The 15,495-nt window shown below is 33.6% G+C and overlaps 1 protein-coding gene across 5 annotated transcripts in view; it reads right to left on the bottom strand.

Annotated features, from left to right (window-relative positions):
- LCORL (ligand dependent nuclear receptor corepressor like) overlaps positions 1-15,495 on the bottom strand; it is a 166,200-nt gene that overhangs the window by 108,653 nt on the left and 42,052 nt on the right. For all 5 annotated transcript variants that reach the window (XM_043572875.1, XM_043572877.1, XM_043572878.1 and 2 more), the window contains exon 2: positions 6,893-6,958. In XM_043572875.1, coding sequence (XP_043428810.1) covers positions 6,893-6,958 — 66 coding nt within the window. The remainder of the gene's footprint in view (positions 1-6,892; positions 6,959-15,495) is intronic.

Genomic DNA, 15,495 nt, shown 5'->3' with positions numbered 1-15,495 from the left:
AAGTGAAAGATGGGCCATCACTACAGATTCTATGAATAATAAAAAAATAAAAAAATATTATGAATAATATTAGTCGGACAAATTCCTTGAAAGACACTATCTACCAAATTTCAAACAAAAAATAGAAAATCTCAATAGGACTATATCTACTAAAGAAATTAAATCAATAATCAATAACCTACCAAAACAAGAAAACTCCAATCCAGATGGTTTCTCTACAATCTGTTCCAGAAAATAAAAGCAGAAGGAATACTTCCTCATTCTATCATTATTATCTATCATCATTACCTAACTACCAAAAACTGTCTGAACAGACACCTCATCCAAGGATATATGCAGATCGCAAATAAGCTTATGAAAAGATGCTCAATATCATTTGCTGAGATGCTCAATATCATATGCTGCTAGAGAATTGCAAATTAAGATGAGCTACCACTACACAGCTACTAGAATAGTTTAAGTCCGAAACACTGACAACATCAAATGCTGGTGTGGATGCAGAGCAAAAGGAACTTAAATTCATCACTGGTAAGAACACAAAATAGTACGGCTACTTTTGAAGATAAGTCTTACAGTTTCTTCAAAGTTTAACATAATCTTTCCATACTTATCTAGCAATGGGGCTCCTAAGTATTTACACAAATGAGCTGGAAAGTTATGTCTACATAAAACCTGTACACAAATGTTTACAGTAGCTTTATTAGTAATTACCAAAACTTGGAAGTGACCCAAATGTCTTTTAAGTAGACTGTGGTACATCTAACCAAGGCAGTATTATTCAGTAATAAAAAGAAATGAGCTGTGATGCCATGAAAAGACACAGGAAACTTATATGCATATTGTTCAGTGAAAGAAGTGAGTCTGAAAAGACTAAATACTGTATGATTTCAATTTTATGACATTATGGAGAAGAAAAAAAAACAGTAAAAAGAGCAGAGGATTGGGGACAGAGGAAAGAACTAAAAAGGTGATGAATACAGGTGATTTTTAGGCCAGTGAAACTATTGTGTTGGATATTATAGTGTGGATACATGACTGTGCATTTGCCAAAATGCAGACAACTGTACAACGTGTATACTTAACTATGAGGCTTTAATTAATAAAATATATTGATATTGGCTCATTAACTGTAACAAATGTACCACACTAATGAAAGATATTAACATAGAGAAACCTTGAAGGGGGATTATATGGGAAATCTTTGTACTTTCTACTTGATTTTTTTCTGTAAATTTAAACTGCTCCAAAAATGCTATTTAAAAAATTAGGATATTATACACATGTTTATTTGTCACAAATATTTCCTATGCTCAAATATACTTCTAAATCATTTTTAACAGATACGCATGGTTCATCAAACAGATGCATCGTAACTTATTTAATCAATACCCTATTTTTGGATACTTAGTCTTGGGATTATAAATAGCATGATGAATACACTTGGATAAGTTTTTGTGTACACATTGATAAGAGCTAATATAATTTACCTAACTATAAAATACAGCAATATTAGATTCTCTGGTTTTAATATAGATAATCAATTCATATTAGAAAACTACTGACTTAATACTAGGCCATGAATTCCTAGTAGTTCCTTTCCTCACCGCTAATCACAGTTCCTTACACAAAATAAGCATTCAAAATATTTCATCTAACAAAAAGGTAATACACAATGGGGAAAAAGACATCTCTTCAATAAATGCTAAGAAAACCGGATAGCTACGTGTAAAAGAATGAAACTGGACTGCTTTCTTACATCATACACAAAAATAAAGTCAAAATGGATTAATGACCTAATTGTGAGACCTGAAACCTTAAAATTCCTAAAAGAGAACACAAGCAGTAATTTCTCTGACATTAGTGGTAGTAATATTTTTCTAGATATGTCTCCTAGGGCAAAGGAAACAAAAACAAAAATAAACTATTGGGACCACATCAAAATAAAAAGTTTCTGCAGAGAAAAGGAAACCATCGACAAAGCAAAAAGACAACCTACAGAATGGGAAAAGATATTTGCAAATGATATATCTGATAAGAGGTTAACATCCAAAATATATAAAGAATTTATTCATCTCAATAACAAAAAAACCACAAATAATCCACCTAAAATATGAACATGAATAGACATTTTTCCAAATGACCACAGGCACATGAAAAGATGCTCAACATCACTCATCATCACGGAAGCAAATCAAAAGTACAATGAGATATCACCTTATACCTGTCAGAATGGCTAAAATCAAAAAGGCAAACAAGTGATGGGTATTAAGGAGGGCACTTGTTGTGATGAACACTGGGTGTTGTATGTAAGTGATGAATCACTAAATTCTATACCTGAAACTAATATTACACTGTATGTTAACTGACTAGAATTTAAATAAAAACTTGATTTAAAAAATGCAAGAAACAACAAGAGTTGGAGAGGATGTAGAGAAAAAGAAACTCTTGTACACTGTTAGTGGGAAGAAAAATTGGTACATCAGTGTGGAGTCTTCAAAAAATTAAAAATAGAAATGCCATATGATCCAGTAATTCCAATACTATTTACCCCAAAAAAACCCAAAACACTAATTCAAAAAGATACATGCACGCCTATGTTTTACTGAAGCATTATTTATAATAACCTAAAGATGGGAAGCAACCCAGTGTCCATTGATAGATGAATGGATAAGAAAGATGTGAGATGCACATACATACTAAAATATTACACAGTCTTAAAAAAGGATGAGATTATGCCATTTGTGACAGCATGGGTGGACCTAGAGAGTATTATAAGTGAAACAAGTCAGACTGGGAAAAACCAATACCATATGATTTCAATCATGTGGAAACTAAAAAAAAAAAAAAAATCAAATCAATAAACAAAAGCACAACTGCCCTATACAGAGAATAAACTGGTGGTTCCAAAGGTAAGGAAGGGGTGGGTGGGGTGGGAGGACAGGCAAAATGGATGAAGGGGGGTAGGGAATAATAGGCTTCCAGTTATGGAATGAATAAGTCACAGGAATAAAAGGCACAGCACAGGGAATATAGTCAATATTGTAATAGTACTGTATGATGACAGGTGATAGCTATACTTGGGGTGAGCATAACATATAGAGAAGTCCAATCACTATGTGCACACCTGAAACTAATGTGACATTGTGTATCAACAATACTCAGATTAAAAAAAAATTGGGGGGAAGGGGGGCCAGAGTGGCTCAATCAGTTAAGTGTCTGACTCTTGATTTCAGCTGGGGTCATGACCATGGGATTGAGCCTTGTGCGAGCTCCGTGCTGAGCATGGAATCTGCTTAAGATTCTATCTCTCCCTCTGCCCCTCTCCCCCACTTGTGGTCTCTCTCTAAAATTAAAAAAAAATTTTTTTAATGTTTCACCTAATAAATCTTAAAAAATTGTTTTGTGCAGCACCTGGGTGGCTCAGTCAGTTGAGCATCTGACCCTTGATTTCAGCTCAGGTCCTAATCCAGGGTCATGGGATCCAGCCTCAAGCTGAGTTCTGCACTAAGCATGGAGTCTGCTTGATATTTTCTCTCCTTCTGCCCCTCTCCCCTACTCACACACTCTCTCTCTCTCAAAAATAAAAATAAAAACAAATAAAAAATAAAGAGTAATTTTGTTGTCTCCACCATCATAGTGTTTAGAGTTGAAAAAAGGATATTATGTCAAAGATATTAAACTTCAGTCAGTGGTACAGTCAGGGGTCAGCAAAGCTTTTCCATAAACAGCCAAATAGTAAATATTTTAGGTTTTGCAGGCCATACCATCTGTCACGCCATTCAACTCTACTGTTGTAGTATAAAAGCAGACAGAAAATGTTTCAACAAATAAGAGGGGCTGTTTCCAATAAAAATTTATTAACAGGACAATTAAATTTGAACTTCACATAATTTTCACATGCCATGAACTATTAATCTTCTTTTGTTTTTTTTCCCCACTATTTAAAAATGTAAAAATTACTCATAGCTTAGAGACCATTCAAAAGTCAACAAGCTGTATTTGCCCCACATGCTATAGCTTGCAGACCTCTGATATAATCTCCCTTCCAAATGTAGACACACCTAGAGAAAAACCAGTAAGGATCTATCAGCCAGTTTACATAGGCCTACTGCACTCTTTTCGTATTTTTGTAAATATTCACAGTCACAAATAAATCAGATGATCCCATAGGTGGAAGAAACCAGCTCACAAATAAGACATGAGAAAGGACTGACTAAAGCAGAAAAAAAGAGGGAATTTTTGCTTAAAAGTTTAATTTTTTAATAAAAAATAATTTGGAGTAATATACAAGAATCTTTTGCTACGTAATATATTTAGTTTCTGGGTTTTGCAAAGTAATAAAGGTTTAGATTTCCAATGATTTATCTGAAAACATACACTAATCTATTTGAATTCTGCATACAGATTTCTTTAGTGAGAAATCCCTATACTTGTAGTCTCAGCATCTAAATATTAAACCATTTTTAACGTTGGCAACAAAACAAGCACACTTATTTTTAAGAGGTAAGAAAGAAGCTGGAGATGTCTCTAATGGATAGTTTTTACATGCCTTTTCAAAAGGCTCTACATTTTTTATTTAATTTTCCTTCAAAATATATGGCTGTCTTCATCCTTGCACAGATTACAGATTTATTGCTATTATATTATCATTCTTAAAGCTACAATTTAATTAGAAGCTTTTTTTTAAATCATAAAAGCAGAAAAAGGAGGAAGAATTTACCTAAGAAACCTGATGAAAGAGTATCTGAGGGTGAAAAAAAGGCAATGAATATGTGCTTATATGCAAGTTCCAAAGCTTAGCTAATTTTGTTAACTCCTCTCACCAAAAAAAGCACTAAAAAGGACATAAAGTATAAGATCTATCTGAATTTAAATAAATGGAACGAGATATACTGCAATGGGTGATTAAATCAACTAAATAAATTAATTATAAATAGATCTACAATGAAATACTGTTAAGAAAGATGAAAGATGATCTAGGCGTTATACACCAAAATGATATACCAGTGAACACAATATGCACAGAAACTATATGCACTGTGCGTAGAGTATACACCACTATAATAAAAGATTAAATATACACAAGCACATATCTTACATTTATATAAAAATGTTTAAAGGTTATCTATGGATTGTGGGACTAGGAGTAATGTTTTTCTTTCTGGCTTATCTGTATTTTCAAATTCCCTAAAATAAACATGTAAAATGTGCATACTAAAGGAATACTAGCCTAGAAACAAAAACAAAGCATTTATTTCCTTAGAACATTCTGCCCTTTGCATAATAAACAATTTCTGAATGAACATAAATATACACATACATATACAATGTATAAACAAATGAAAGTAGGGGAAGCAACAGGCTAAGAGTCTTAAGTTGTAATTTGGGTTACCAGAAGACAATTAAGTATAATGTTGACTTCTGACATGAATGAGGAGAGCAGGTTAAGAAAGGAAGGCTGAAGAAATAGGTCAAGCATAGGTTAAATTTTTGTTTCTATAAATGTTTCCTTTGTTCATTTGTAAGCTCAGAAATATAGGTGAAATTACAGCTAGTACTGCTAAAAAATATATCAGGTAAAAATACTTAATTCAGTGTTGAATTATGACAAATGAGAAATGATTAAAGTTAAAAGACATAAAAAATGATCTTAGCTATAAGAATAATAAAACACAAGAACAAGCACATTTTGGAATCTTCATTCTTAAAGTCGTGTTCTACATGTGTATCAATTCATCTCACTGAAGACAGGTGGTTGGGACAAATGATCTTTCACAGATACTTTCAGATCTACAATTTATAACTCAATTATCCTGCTCAACATTAATAAAGAAAGAGCAGAAAACTCTGACTACTCCCATCATCACTTCCTCAACTCCCACCTCAACTCCCTCAACTTAAAGACTTATTTATACAGAAGAGAGAAGGGCCTGTAGAGATGTCTTGGGGTCTTGGGTCTTGGTAGAATGGCAGGTACCACAGGATAGAAGGTAACAGAGTTAGTACATAAAACTGACCCCATACAAGACTCAGAAATAATTTGATCAAAATCAAAGCAGTAAATCTAGGGGCGCCTGGGTGGCGCAGTCGGTTAAGCGTCCGACTTCAGCCAGGTCACGATCTCGCCGCCCGTGAGTTCAAGCCCCGCGTCAGGCTCTGGGCTGATGGCTCAGAGTCTAGAGCCTGTTTCCGATTCTGTGTCTCCCTCTCTCTCTGCCCCTCCCCCATTCATGCTCTGTCTCTCTCTGTCCCAAAAATAAATAAATGTTGAAAAAAAAATTTTTTTTTAAAAACAAAGCAGTAAATCTATACTAGCACTACCCATTTTGTGAATAAACAGGAATATAATTTCAGATGTCTACAAAACTGTTCTTTCCTAGTGCTCTACATTTCCAAGCAAGCAATAAAACAATTGAACTAGGGTATCACAGTAATTATATCATAAATCAAAATCTTCCACTAGGATTTATGCTACAGCATTTGAAAGAGATGGCTATACTACATAACAAATAGTATTATACATAAATATAAGATTCTGAACACACATGGCAGGATTTTTCAGAATGACAATCTGATTTCCAGGCTGCCTATCTCATGAGCAACAGAAAATATTTACTTAAATCTTCTTTAAGAATAAGTGAGGACACATAATATGTAATAAAAATTAAATTGTACCATTAAGCCAAAAACAAGCTTCAGTTTCCATTTTGATCAGTGTACTAAAGTTTTTAAAAAGATTTATAAAACAAAAGATTTGGATTTTATTTATTCATTTAAAAATACTAATTAAACAAGACCACAAATTCATATTTAATATAAAGTTAGCATAGAACAACCATTTTTTGTTTATTAAATGGGACAGAGTTTTAAAATAAAATTTAAAAAGCATTACCTTCAAATAAACTGAGGTCTCTTCGTAGCCGTGGTCCATAAAGCCCTTCTAAAATACTCTCAAAACCTGTGTTGTAAAAGAGAGAAAAATATATAACCTACTGGAAGAGTTAATTTTATAATAATCAAAAACCATGAACTCTATGTGATTTAGAAATTTATAAATTTTACATACTATAAGGTGTCATTTTTCCTTAACGTGTATTAAGCTGAAGTAGGCAACACACAATAAACAATCAAACAATGACTATCAGAAATCACATGATTGTGAAATTAAAATATTCAAATGTAAATATTCACAACAAAAACAAGTAAATATCTTTGTTACTTAGAAATATTCTGAGGTTGAAATATTATAAGCAGTAATAATTTTGTAGACAGAATAAAAAACAAAACATGTACTACATTCCAGTTTATATTTGTTATAAAAAATGTTAACGTAAAAGAAAGTAGCATCTTTAACCCCAATTAAAAGAATGAGTAAATGAATGAGAAAATCTTGCTGTGAAAAGTATGATGTGCAAAATTTAAATCTATATACTTGTATAAATGAAAACACAACAATTTTTTCATGGTTATGGACTGCCTTGTTTTAAGGAAAAAATTACTGAATATCTTGTCAGGTTAACAAGACCCTAATTCATGAATTTACAAGAGTATTCTACCTTCTGAATATACTGATTTTAGTATTTTACAATTTTCTTTTTGAAGTCTGTACCTGTATCTTATTCAATTTTAAGCAACTTAATAAACTACAAGGGATCTCAAGAAAAATGACCAGAACGGCAAAATAACCAGGAAACCAAGAAAAGGAACTTAGGGAAGAAAACAACTTAAAGGTAGCATGATGGCTCTGAACAAAGAAAACTAAAGTAGATTTTTTTTTAGTGGTATTCCTAAATTATAAAACAGTGGAAATACTTCTATAGAAATGTTTCATAAATCATAAAATGTTTTATTTTTTAAAAATGTTTATTTATTTTGAGAGAGAACGTGTGCAAGCAGGGGAAGGAGAGAGGAGAGAGAGAATCTAGGCAAGCTCCATGCTGTCAACAAGGAGCCTGGGATGGGGCTCGATCCCACAAACCATGAGATCATGATGTGAGCCAAAATCAAGAGCTGGATGGTCAACCGACTGAGTCACCCAGTCACCCCCATAAGATGCTTTAAAAAAATGTTTTTTAGTATCTTTGAAATCAAGATGTATATTAAAATCAATGGTGTGTTATAGCCAAGGAGTGGCAACATTTTTTTCATTTAGTAGAACATGAAGAAATAATACAACTTACAACTGATGTCTTAAATTTGACAAGATAGTTATCATGATACTTGGTAAACACGTACTTAATAAAATCTTCGTGAAACGATTCAGTACTAGTTCCAATAGTGGAAATTTCAGGCAGAAAGTGAATGAACTATCACCAGAGAGAGCTTTCAAGAATGCCTCATCAGGGAAATACAAATCAAAACCACACTGATATACCACCTCACGCCAGTCAGAGTGGCTAAAATGAACAAACCAGGAGACTATATAGATGCTGGAGAGGATGTGGAGAGACAGGAACCCTCTTGCACCGTTGGTGGGAATACAAACGGGTGCAGCCACTCTGGAAAACAGTGTGGAGGTTCCTCAGAAAATTAAAAATAGAACTACCCTATGACCCAGCAATAGCACTGCTAGGAATTTACCCCAGGGATACAGGAGTGCTGATGTATAGGGGCACTTGTACCCCAATGTTTATAGCAGCACTCTCAACAATAGCCAAATTATGGAAAGAGCCTAAATGTCCATCAACTGATGAATGGATAAAGAAACTGTGGTTTATATACACAATGGAATACTACGTGGCAATGAGAAAGAATGAAATATGGCCTTTTGTAGCAACGTGGATGGAACTGGAGAGTGTGATGCTAAGTGAAATAAGCCATACAGAGAAAGACAGATACCATATGGTTTCACTCTTATGTGGATCCTGAGAAACTTAACAGAAGACCATGGGGGGAGGGGAAAAAAAAAAAAAGGTTAGAGAGGGAGGGAGCCAAACCATAAGAGACTCTTAAAAACTGAGAATAAACTGAGGGTTGATGGGGCGTGGGAGGGTGGGGGGGGTGGGTGATGGGCATCGAGGAGGGCACCTGTTGGGATGAGCACTAGGTGTTGTATATGGAAACCAATTTGACAATAAATTTCATATTAAAAAATAAAATTAAAAAATAAAATAAAATAAACCAAAAAATTAAAAAAACAAAAATAAACATTTAAAAAATTAAAAAAAAAAAAAGGATGCTATATAAAAGACTTCCAGTTTGGGTAAAGACTCAGACTAAAAGAAGCCCAAATCTCTTTCTATTACTAAGATATTCTATTTACCAATGTTTTCCAAAAATAACATTGTAAACAATTATTTTAAGATGTTTTTCTGTGACATATATTGGACAAAATGTATAAGCCTATATAATGTATTCCCTATGTAAGCCAACTGAATTTAAATGCTGAATGTTTCCTAGATTTGTTTGAAAAGAAGAAAACAAATAAGGACTTACACTTTTGTTTTATTGAGTTTCTCAGCTCCTCCCTAGATAACACCAAGGTCTTACATATATCCTGTTAATTATTTATTCATAGTGCATAGTGTTGGTGCTACCATAAACATTTTTAATCAAAAGTTTTGTTTCTGGAAATCAATTATGGAAACATAATTGATGTTTGTATATTGACTCAATATCTAGCAACATTGCTAAATTCTCTATAAAAACTTATCTGGATATTCTTTACATACACAAACACATTATCTATAGAGAATGGTAGTTTTGTTTTCTCCTTTCAAATCCTTACTGCTTTCTTTTTTCCTGTTCTTGCCTTACCACCTTAGCTAAAGCCTCCATTATGATAATGAAAATTAGTGATGATAGTAGACATCCTTGACTTTGTGAAAATTAATAAAAGGAAATTTCATTTAGAATGGAGGCAGGAGGCCAGCAGTGGGAACTCTCATGTCCTATCACTAGTTGTCAACTGCAGCCTAAATGAAGAGAGGGACTTTGCATGTGGAATATACCTGACTCTCCCAGAAGGAAAAAAGAAGGCTTTCCTCCTCCCCCGGCAACAGTTTAGCCAATGAGAGCCTGTCATAACTCAGCCAATGAAAGGCCACTATACTCTGAACTCCCAGTTGGCTCCAATGTTTGTAAGAGCCCACCCAACTTCCTCCTTTTCCTCTATAAAAAAAGAAACTTGTTCAGGGGACTTGCCTATGGTTTTGCCCCAGCTTGCTTGTCCAGGATGACAAGTCTCTGCTATTCCTAAATAAATCCATCTTTCGCTGGTAAAATAACGGTCAGTTTTATTTTGAAGGTTAACTACTTATGTCCGATCTAAGTGTGAAAGCATTCAAAGTTTCATCATTAAATATAATGTTGGCTACATTCTTTTAAAATAACACCACTTGGGGCACCTGGGGGGCTCAGTCGGTTAAGCATCCAACTTTGGCCCAGTTCACAATCTCACGTTAGTGGGTACAACCCCTCAACAGGTTCTCTGTTCTCAGTGAGGAGTCTGCTTTGGATCCTCCAAAGAGAGAGATGCAGAAACTGAAGCGGGCTCCAGGCTCTAAGCTGTTAGCACAGAGCCTGACACAAGGCTTAAACTCACCAACCACGAGATCATGACCTGAACCAAAGTCGGAGGCTTAACTGAGTGAGCCACCCGCACCCAAGGTATTCTGTTTCTTATGTTACTGCCCATTTCAACTATATTTCTCAATTTACTTGCATAAAATGTTTCAGTATATGTTTTTATCTAATGTCCAACAATACCAGCAGCTGTGTCCTTTTTGCTTCTTATTCCTTACTTTGGTTATTTATGCTTTCTCTTTTTTCTCAATCAAGCTCATTAAAGATTTCTCAATTTTTTTTTTAATTTAAAAAGAACCTTTTTTTGGTTCCTTGATCTCTTTTGTATGTGTGTTTTCTTATCCACTAATTTATGCTCCTGCTTTTATTTCATGTCCTCTATTTTGACTTTATTTGGCTCTTATTTTTCCTTTTTAAATGAATGTTTATCTCATTAACTTTCAGCTGTTCTTCTTTCCTAACATGTATTTAAAGCTATCAATTTCCATCTAAGTACTCCTTTAAGCCGCATTACACAACTTTTGATACATTCATATTCTCTCATCATTTGGTCAAAATATTTCCTAATTTCTATTATGACTACTTTTTGGACCCATGGGTTTTGGAAGCATATTTCTTAATTTATTTGAAGAAAATGCCCAATATAATTTCAATCCTTTGAAATTTTCTGAGATTGTTTATGTAGTTGATATAGACAACTTTTGAAAATTGTCTACATATACTTGAAAAGAACACGCACTCAAAATTGGTGGATACAGCATTCTGTATTTGTTCATTAGGTTAGCATGTTAACTGTACACTTTAAATTATCCTTATTCATTTCTGTTATGTCTCTTCTCAGTTGTTGAGAAAAGTATCTTAAATCTTCCATAAAATTGTGACTTTTTCTATTTCTTTGTTGTTTTATATATTTTTTAGGCTGTATTATCAAGTGTTTATAATTTTATAACTTTCATAGCTTCCTGGTGAATAGAACTTTATACAATTATGAAGTCACCTAATTTATTTCTAGCAATGAGTTTTGCATTAGACTATATGGTCTAATATTATACATTGACTATATGGTCTAATATTATACAGCTATAAAATAAAACATTTTTTGGTATTGTTCCCATGATAGGTCTTTTTCAATTATTTTACAAACTTCCTGTATTGTTAATGTGGAATATCTTTTTAAAAACACTCTGAGGGAAAAAAAATAAAATAAAAACACTCTGACATTTTGTCTGAAGTTAGTAATTTAAATTTAAAAGTTACCAATATATTTGGGTTTAAATTTTTATCTTTTTTTCTATTTGTATCAAGGTGCTATGTTTCTGTTTCTCTCCTTTCTTGCAAATTCTGGAATTGACTGAATATTCTTCATTCCATTTGTTCTTCTCAGTTTGAAAATTGTTTCCTTTATTTCTATGCTTTTCTTAAGTTAACCTTGAAATCACGATATAAATCTAAAGTTAATCAAATCTTTACCCATCATTGCAAGACTCAGACCTCCTCCCCATATACGCTATCGCTCTGTGTACTTTCCCGAGCATTATGTTCTTTTATGTTTAGAGACATATTTACCCTTGTCTTTGCTCTTCGTTACTGATTATAACTCAAAGCATGCTTCTTGGACTACTTTTCTTCTGCGTAAAGTAATTCCTTTAGTGAGCATCTGTTGCTGACAACACCCTTCATAAGACTGAATAAAAGTGTCTAAGTCATCCTCATTATATACTTTATGTTGCTCTCTTCTGTATTTTACCTCTCTCTTTTCATAACTGTATTATGGTTAATTTCTTCTACTCTATATATATTCCATTTCACAAATTCCCTCTATTGTACAATCTGACAAACATACCCTCTGATTTAGAGTCAACTTTAAAGAGATATAATTTTCATACAATACCACGTATCCATTTTAAGGATAAAGTTCAATAAATTTTGACAAATGCATACTTTCATTTAATCAAGAACACAATCAAGACAGAATATTTCCATCAGCTCAAATGGTACCCTTGTGCCATTTTGAGTAAATTGCCTGAAATAATCCAAAGCCCAAAGAAACACTAATCTATTTTGTCATTATAAACTAGACTTGTCTTTTCTAGAGCTGCATCTAAATGGAATCACAAAATACACACTCTTTTGTATCTTGCTTCTTTTGACCAATAGTCTGAAATTTATTCATGGTGTTACATGTATCAGTAGTATTTTCCTTTTAATTGTGGAGATGTATTCTGTTATATGGATATATTATAAATCATCAATTCTCATGTTAATGGTCATTTGGGTTATTTAGAAGGTGTGATTATTATAAATAAAGCTGGTATGTACATGCATGTATAAGTCTTTATAAATATATCATATTTCTCCAATAAATATCTAAGATTGTTATTGCTGAAGTTAGTTGTAGAGTTGCTTTGGTTTGTTGTTAAAATTTTAAGAAACCAAATAGTCATTTTTGCAAAATGGCTGTAGTCTTTTACATTCCCACCAGTAATAATACAAGAGATCCAGTTGCACCAGAACCTTATCAACTTTCGCACTCTAATGAATGTGCATGTGGTTGTAATCTGCAGCTCCTTGATGACTAAAAACTGTTAGCATTCTTTCTATTGAAATGTCTCTATTCTGTTTTGTAACAGAATAATGCTGGCCTCATAAAGCAAACCGAGAAGATAGCTATTCTCTATTTCCTGAGTTTGTATATTTTAATATTTATTCATTAACTATAAATCAGACCTGAAGTTTGCTTTATGGTAAGGTTTTAAATTATAATTCAGTTTTTTTAATCAATAAAAAATACTCAGATTATCTATTTCTTACCTAAGTCATTTTTGGCCATTGGTATCTTATAAGTTATAGTATTTATTTGCAGAAAGTTGTCCAAAAGAGTTTCTTATTACCCTTTAATGTCTGTAGAATCTGTAGTGATAGCCCTCTATCATTCCCAGTATTTTTTTTTTTAATTTTTAAAATGTTTATTTTTGAGAGAGAGAGAGATACAGAGCACGAGCAGGGGAGGTGCAGAGAGAGAGAGAGGGAGACACAGAATCCGAAGCAGGCTCCTGGCTCTGAGCTGTCTGCACAAAGCTGGACATGGGGCTCAAACTCACGGACCATGAGATCATGACCTGAGCCAAAGTTGGACACTTAATGGCTTAACTGACCGTGCTAAGTGCCCCCTGCCCCCTGTGTTGGTTTAAATATCTTCTCTCCTTTTTCATTAATCAGCCCAGACAAAATTTTAGCAATTTTATTGGTCTTTTCAAAATACCACTGATGGTTTCAATGATTTTCTTTATTGTCCATCCATTTCTGTGATTTTGATTTCTGCCATACCTTTATTACATCCTTCCTTCTAATTACTTTTGTTGCATTTGCACTTAATTTTTCTAAGTTTTCCAGGAGGAAGCTTAGATCACAGATGAATTTTTCCATTGCCCTTTTAAAAAGTTTTTATTTTTAGAGAGGGAAAGTGTGAGAAGGAGAGGGGCAGAGGGAGAAAGAGACAGAATCTTAAGCAGGATCCACACTCAGCACAGAGGCCAATGCAGGGCTCAATCCTACAACCCTGGAATCATGACCTGAGCTGCAATCAAGAGTCAGACACTCAACTGACTGAGCCACCCAGGCACCCCAATTGTCCTTTTCTAATTAAAGCATTTAAAGCTATAAGCTTCTCTATATTCATTATTTTAGCTCCATCTCATAAATTCTGATCACCTATCTTTACATTTTCATTCAGTTCAAAATGTTTGCAATTTCTCTTATGTTGTCTTCTCTTACACACAGGCTATAAATGTGTTGTTTAATTTCCAAAAATTTGGTCATTTTCCAGAAATCTTTGTTACTAAATTCCAACTGAATCCTTGTGATCCATAAAGCATGTTGTGTAAGATTGCAATCATTTTATATTTGTTGAGGTTTACAAGTAGCATATGAAGTACATTGGAGAATTCCATGTACACTTGAAAAGAATGTGTATTTGCAGTTATTGAGTAGATTGTACTATGAATGTCAGGCCTACTTGACTGATAGTGTTCTTTAAGTCTTCTACAGTTTTGTTGTGTTTTTTTGTTTTGTTTTGTTTTGAAGTCTTCTGTATTTCTGTAGATCATTCTCCATTAGGTTCTGTCAGCTTTTGCTTTGTGCATTTTGAAGCTCTGTTAATTAGGTGTTTATGTGTGGGGCTTTTTTGGTGCATACGTTTTTTATTGGTTCTTTGTGAATTTACTTCATCATCATTAAAAAAATGTTCTTTACCCTTGTTCTAAAGCCCTATTCCTTGATGTCTACTGTGTCTCATGTCACATCAGCCATAACAACTTTCATGATTAGCGTTTTTCTTCATTTTTAAAAAAAAATTTTTAAAGTTTATTTTTGAGATAGAAAGAGAGAGGTGGGGACAGTGGAGGAGGGGAAGAGAGAGAGAGAGAGAGAGAGAGAGAGAGGAAGGGAGGGAGGGAGAGAGAAAACCCAAGCAGACTCTGAGCTATCAGTGCAGAGCCCGACACGGGGCTTGATCCCACAAACCATGAGATCATGACCTGAGCTGAAACCAAGAGTCAGACACTTAATTGACTGAGCCACCCAGATGTCCCATAGCATTTTTATTGTATCTTTTTGCATCCTTTTTAAACTTTATGTTATCCCTTTATACTTACATGGAGTTTCTTACAACACACAGTTGAATCTTCCATTTTTATCCAGTCGGTAAATCTCTGCTTTTTAATTGAAATGTTTAGACCATTAACATTTAATGTAATTATCAATATCAGTGGGTTTATAACTATCATCTTGTTATTTGTTTTCTGTCACATCTATTATATGTTCCCTTCTCTGACTCTCACCTCCCACAATATTGTTTTAGGTTAAATAACAATTTTTAGTATCCAATTATATTGCCACCATTAGTTTATTAGTTATACCTCTTCAGATTTTTAGTGCTGCCATAGGGCTGCAAAGGTTTTCTCTTAAAAATTT

Source organism: Prionailurus bengalensis, chromosome B1 (genome assembly GCF_016509475.1).
Source record: "Prionailurus bengalensis isolate Pbe53 chromosome B1, Fcat_Pben_1.1_paternal_pri, whole genome shotgun sequence".
Classification (NCBI taxonomy): Eukaryota; Metazoa; Chordata; class Mammalia; order Carnivora; family Felidae; genus Prionailurus; species Prionailurus bengalensis.
The sequence above is the reverse complement of the archived record's forward strand: the minus strand, read 5'-3'. Positions and strand labels throughout refer to the sequence as shown.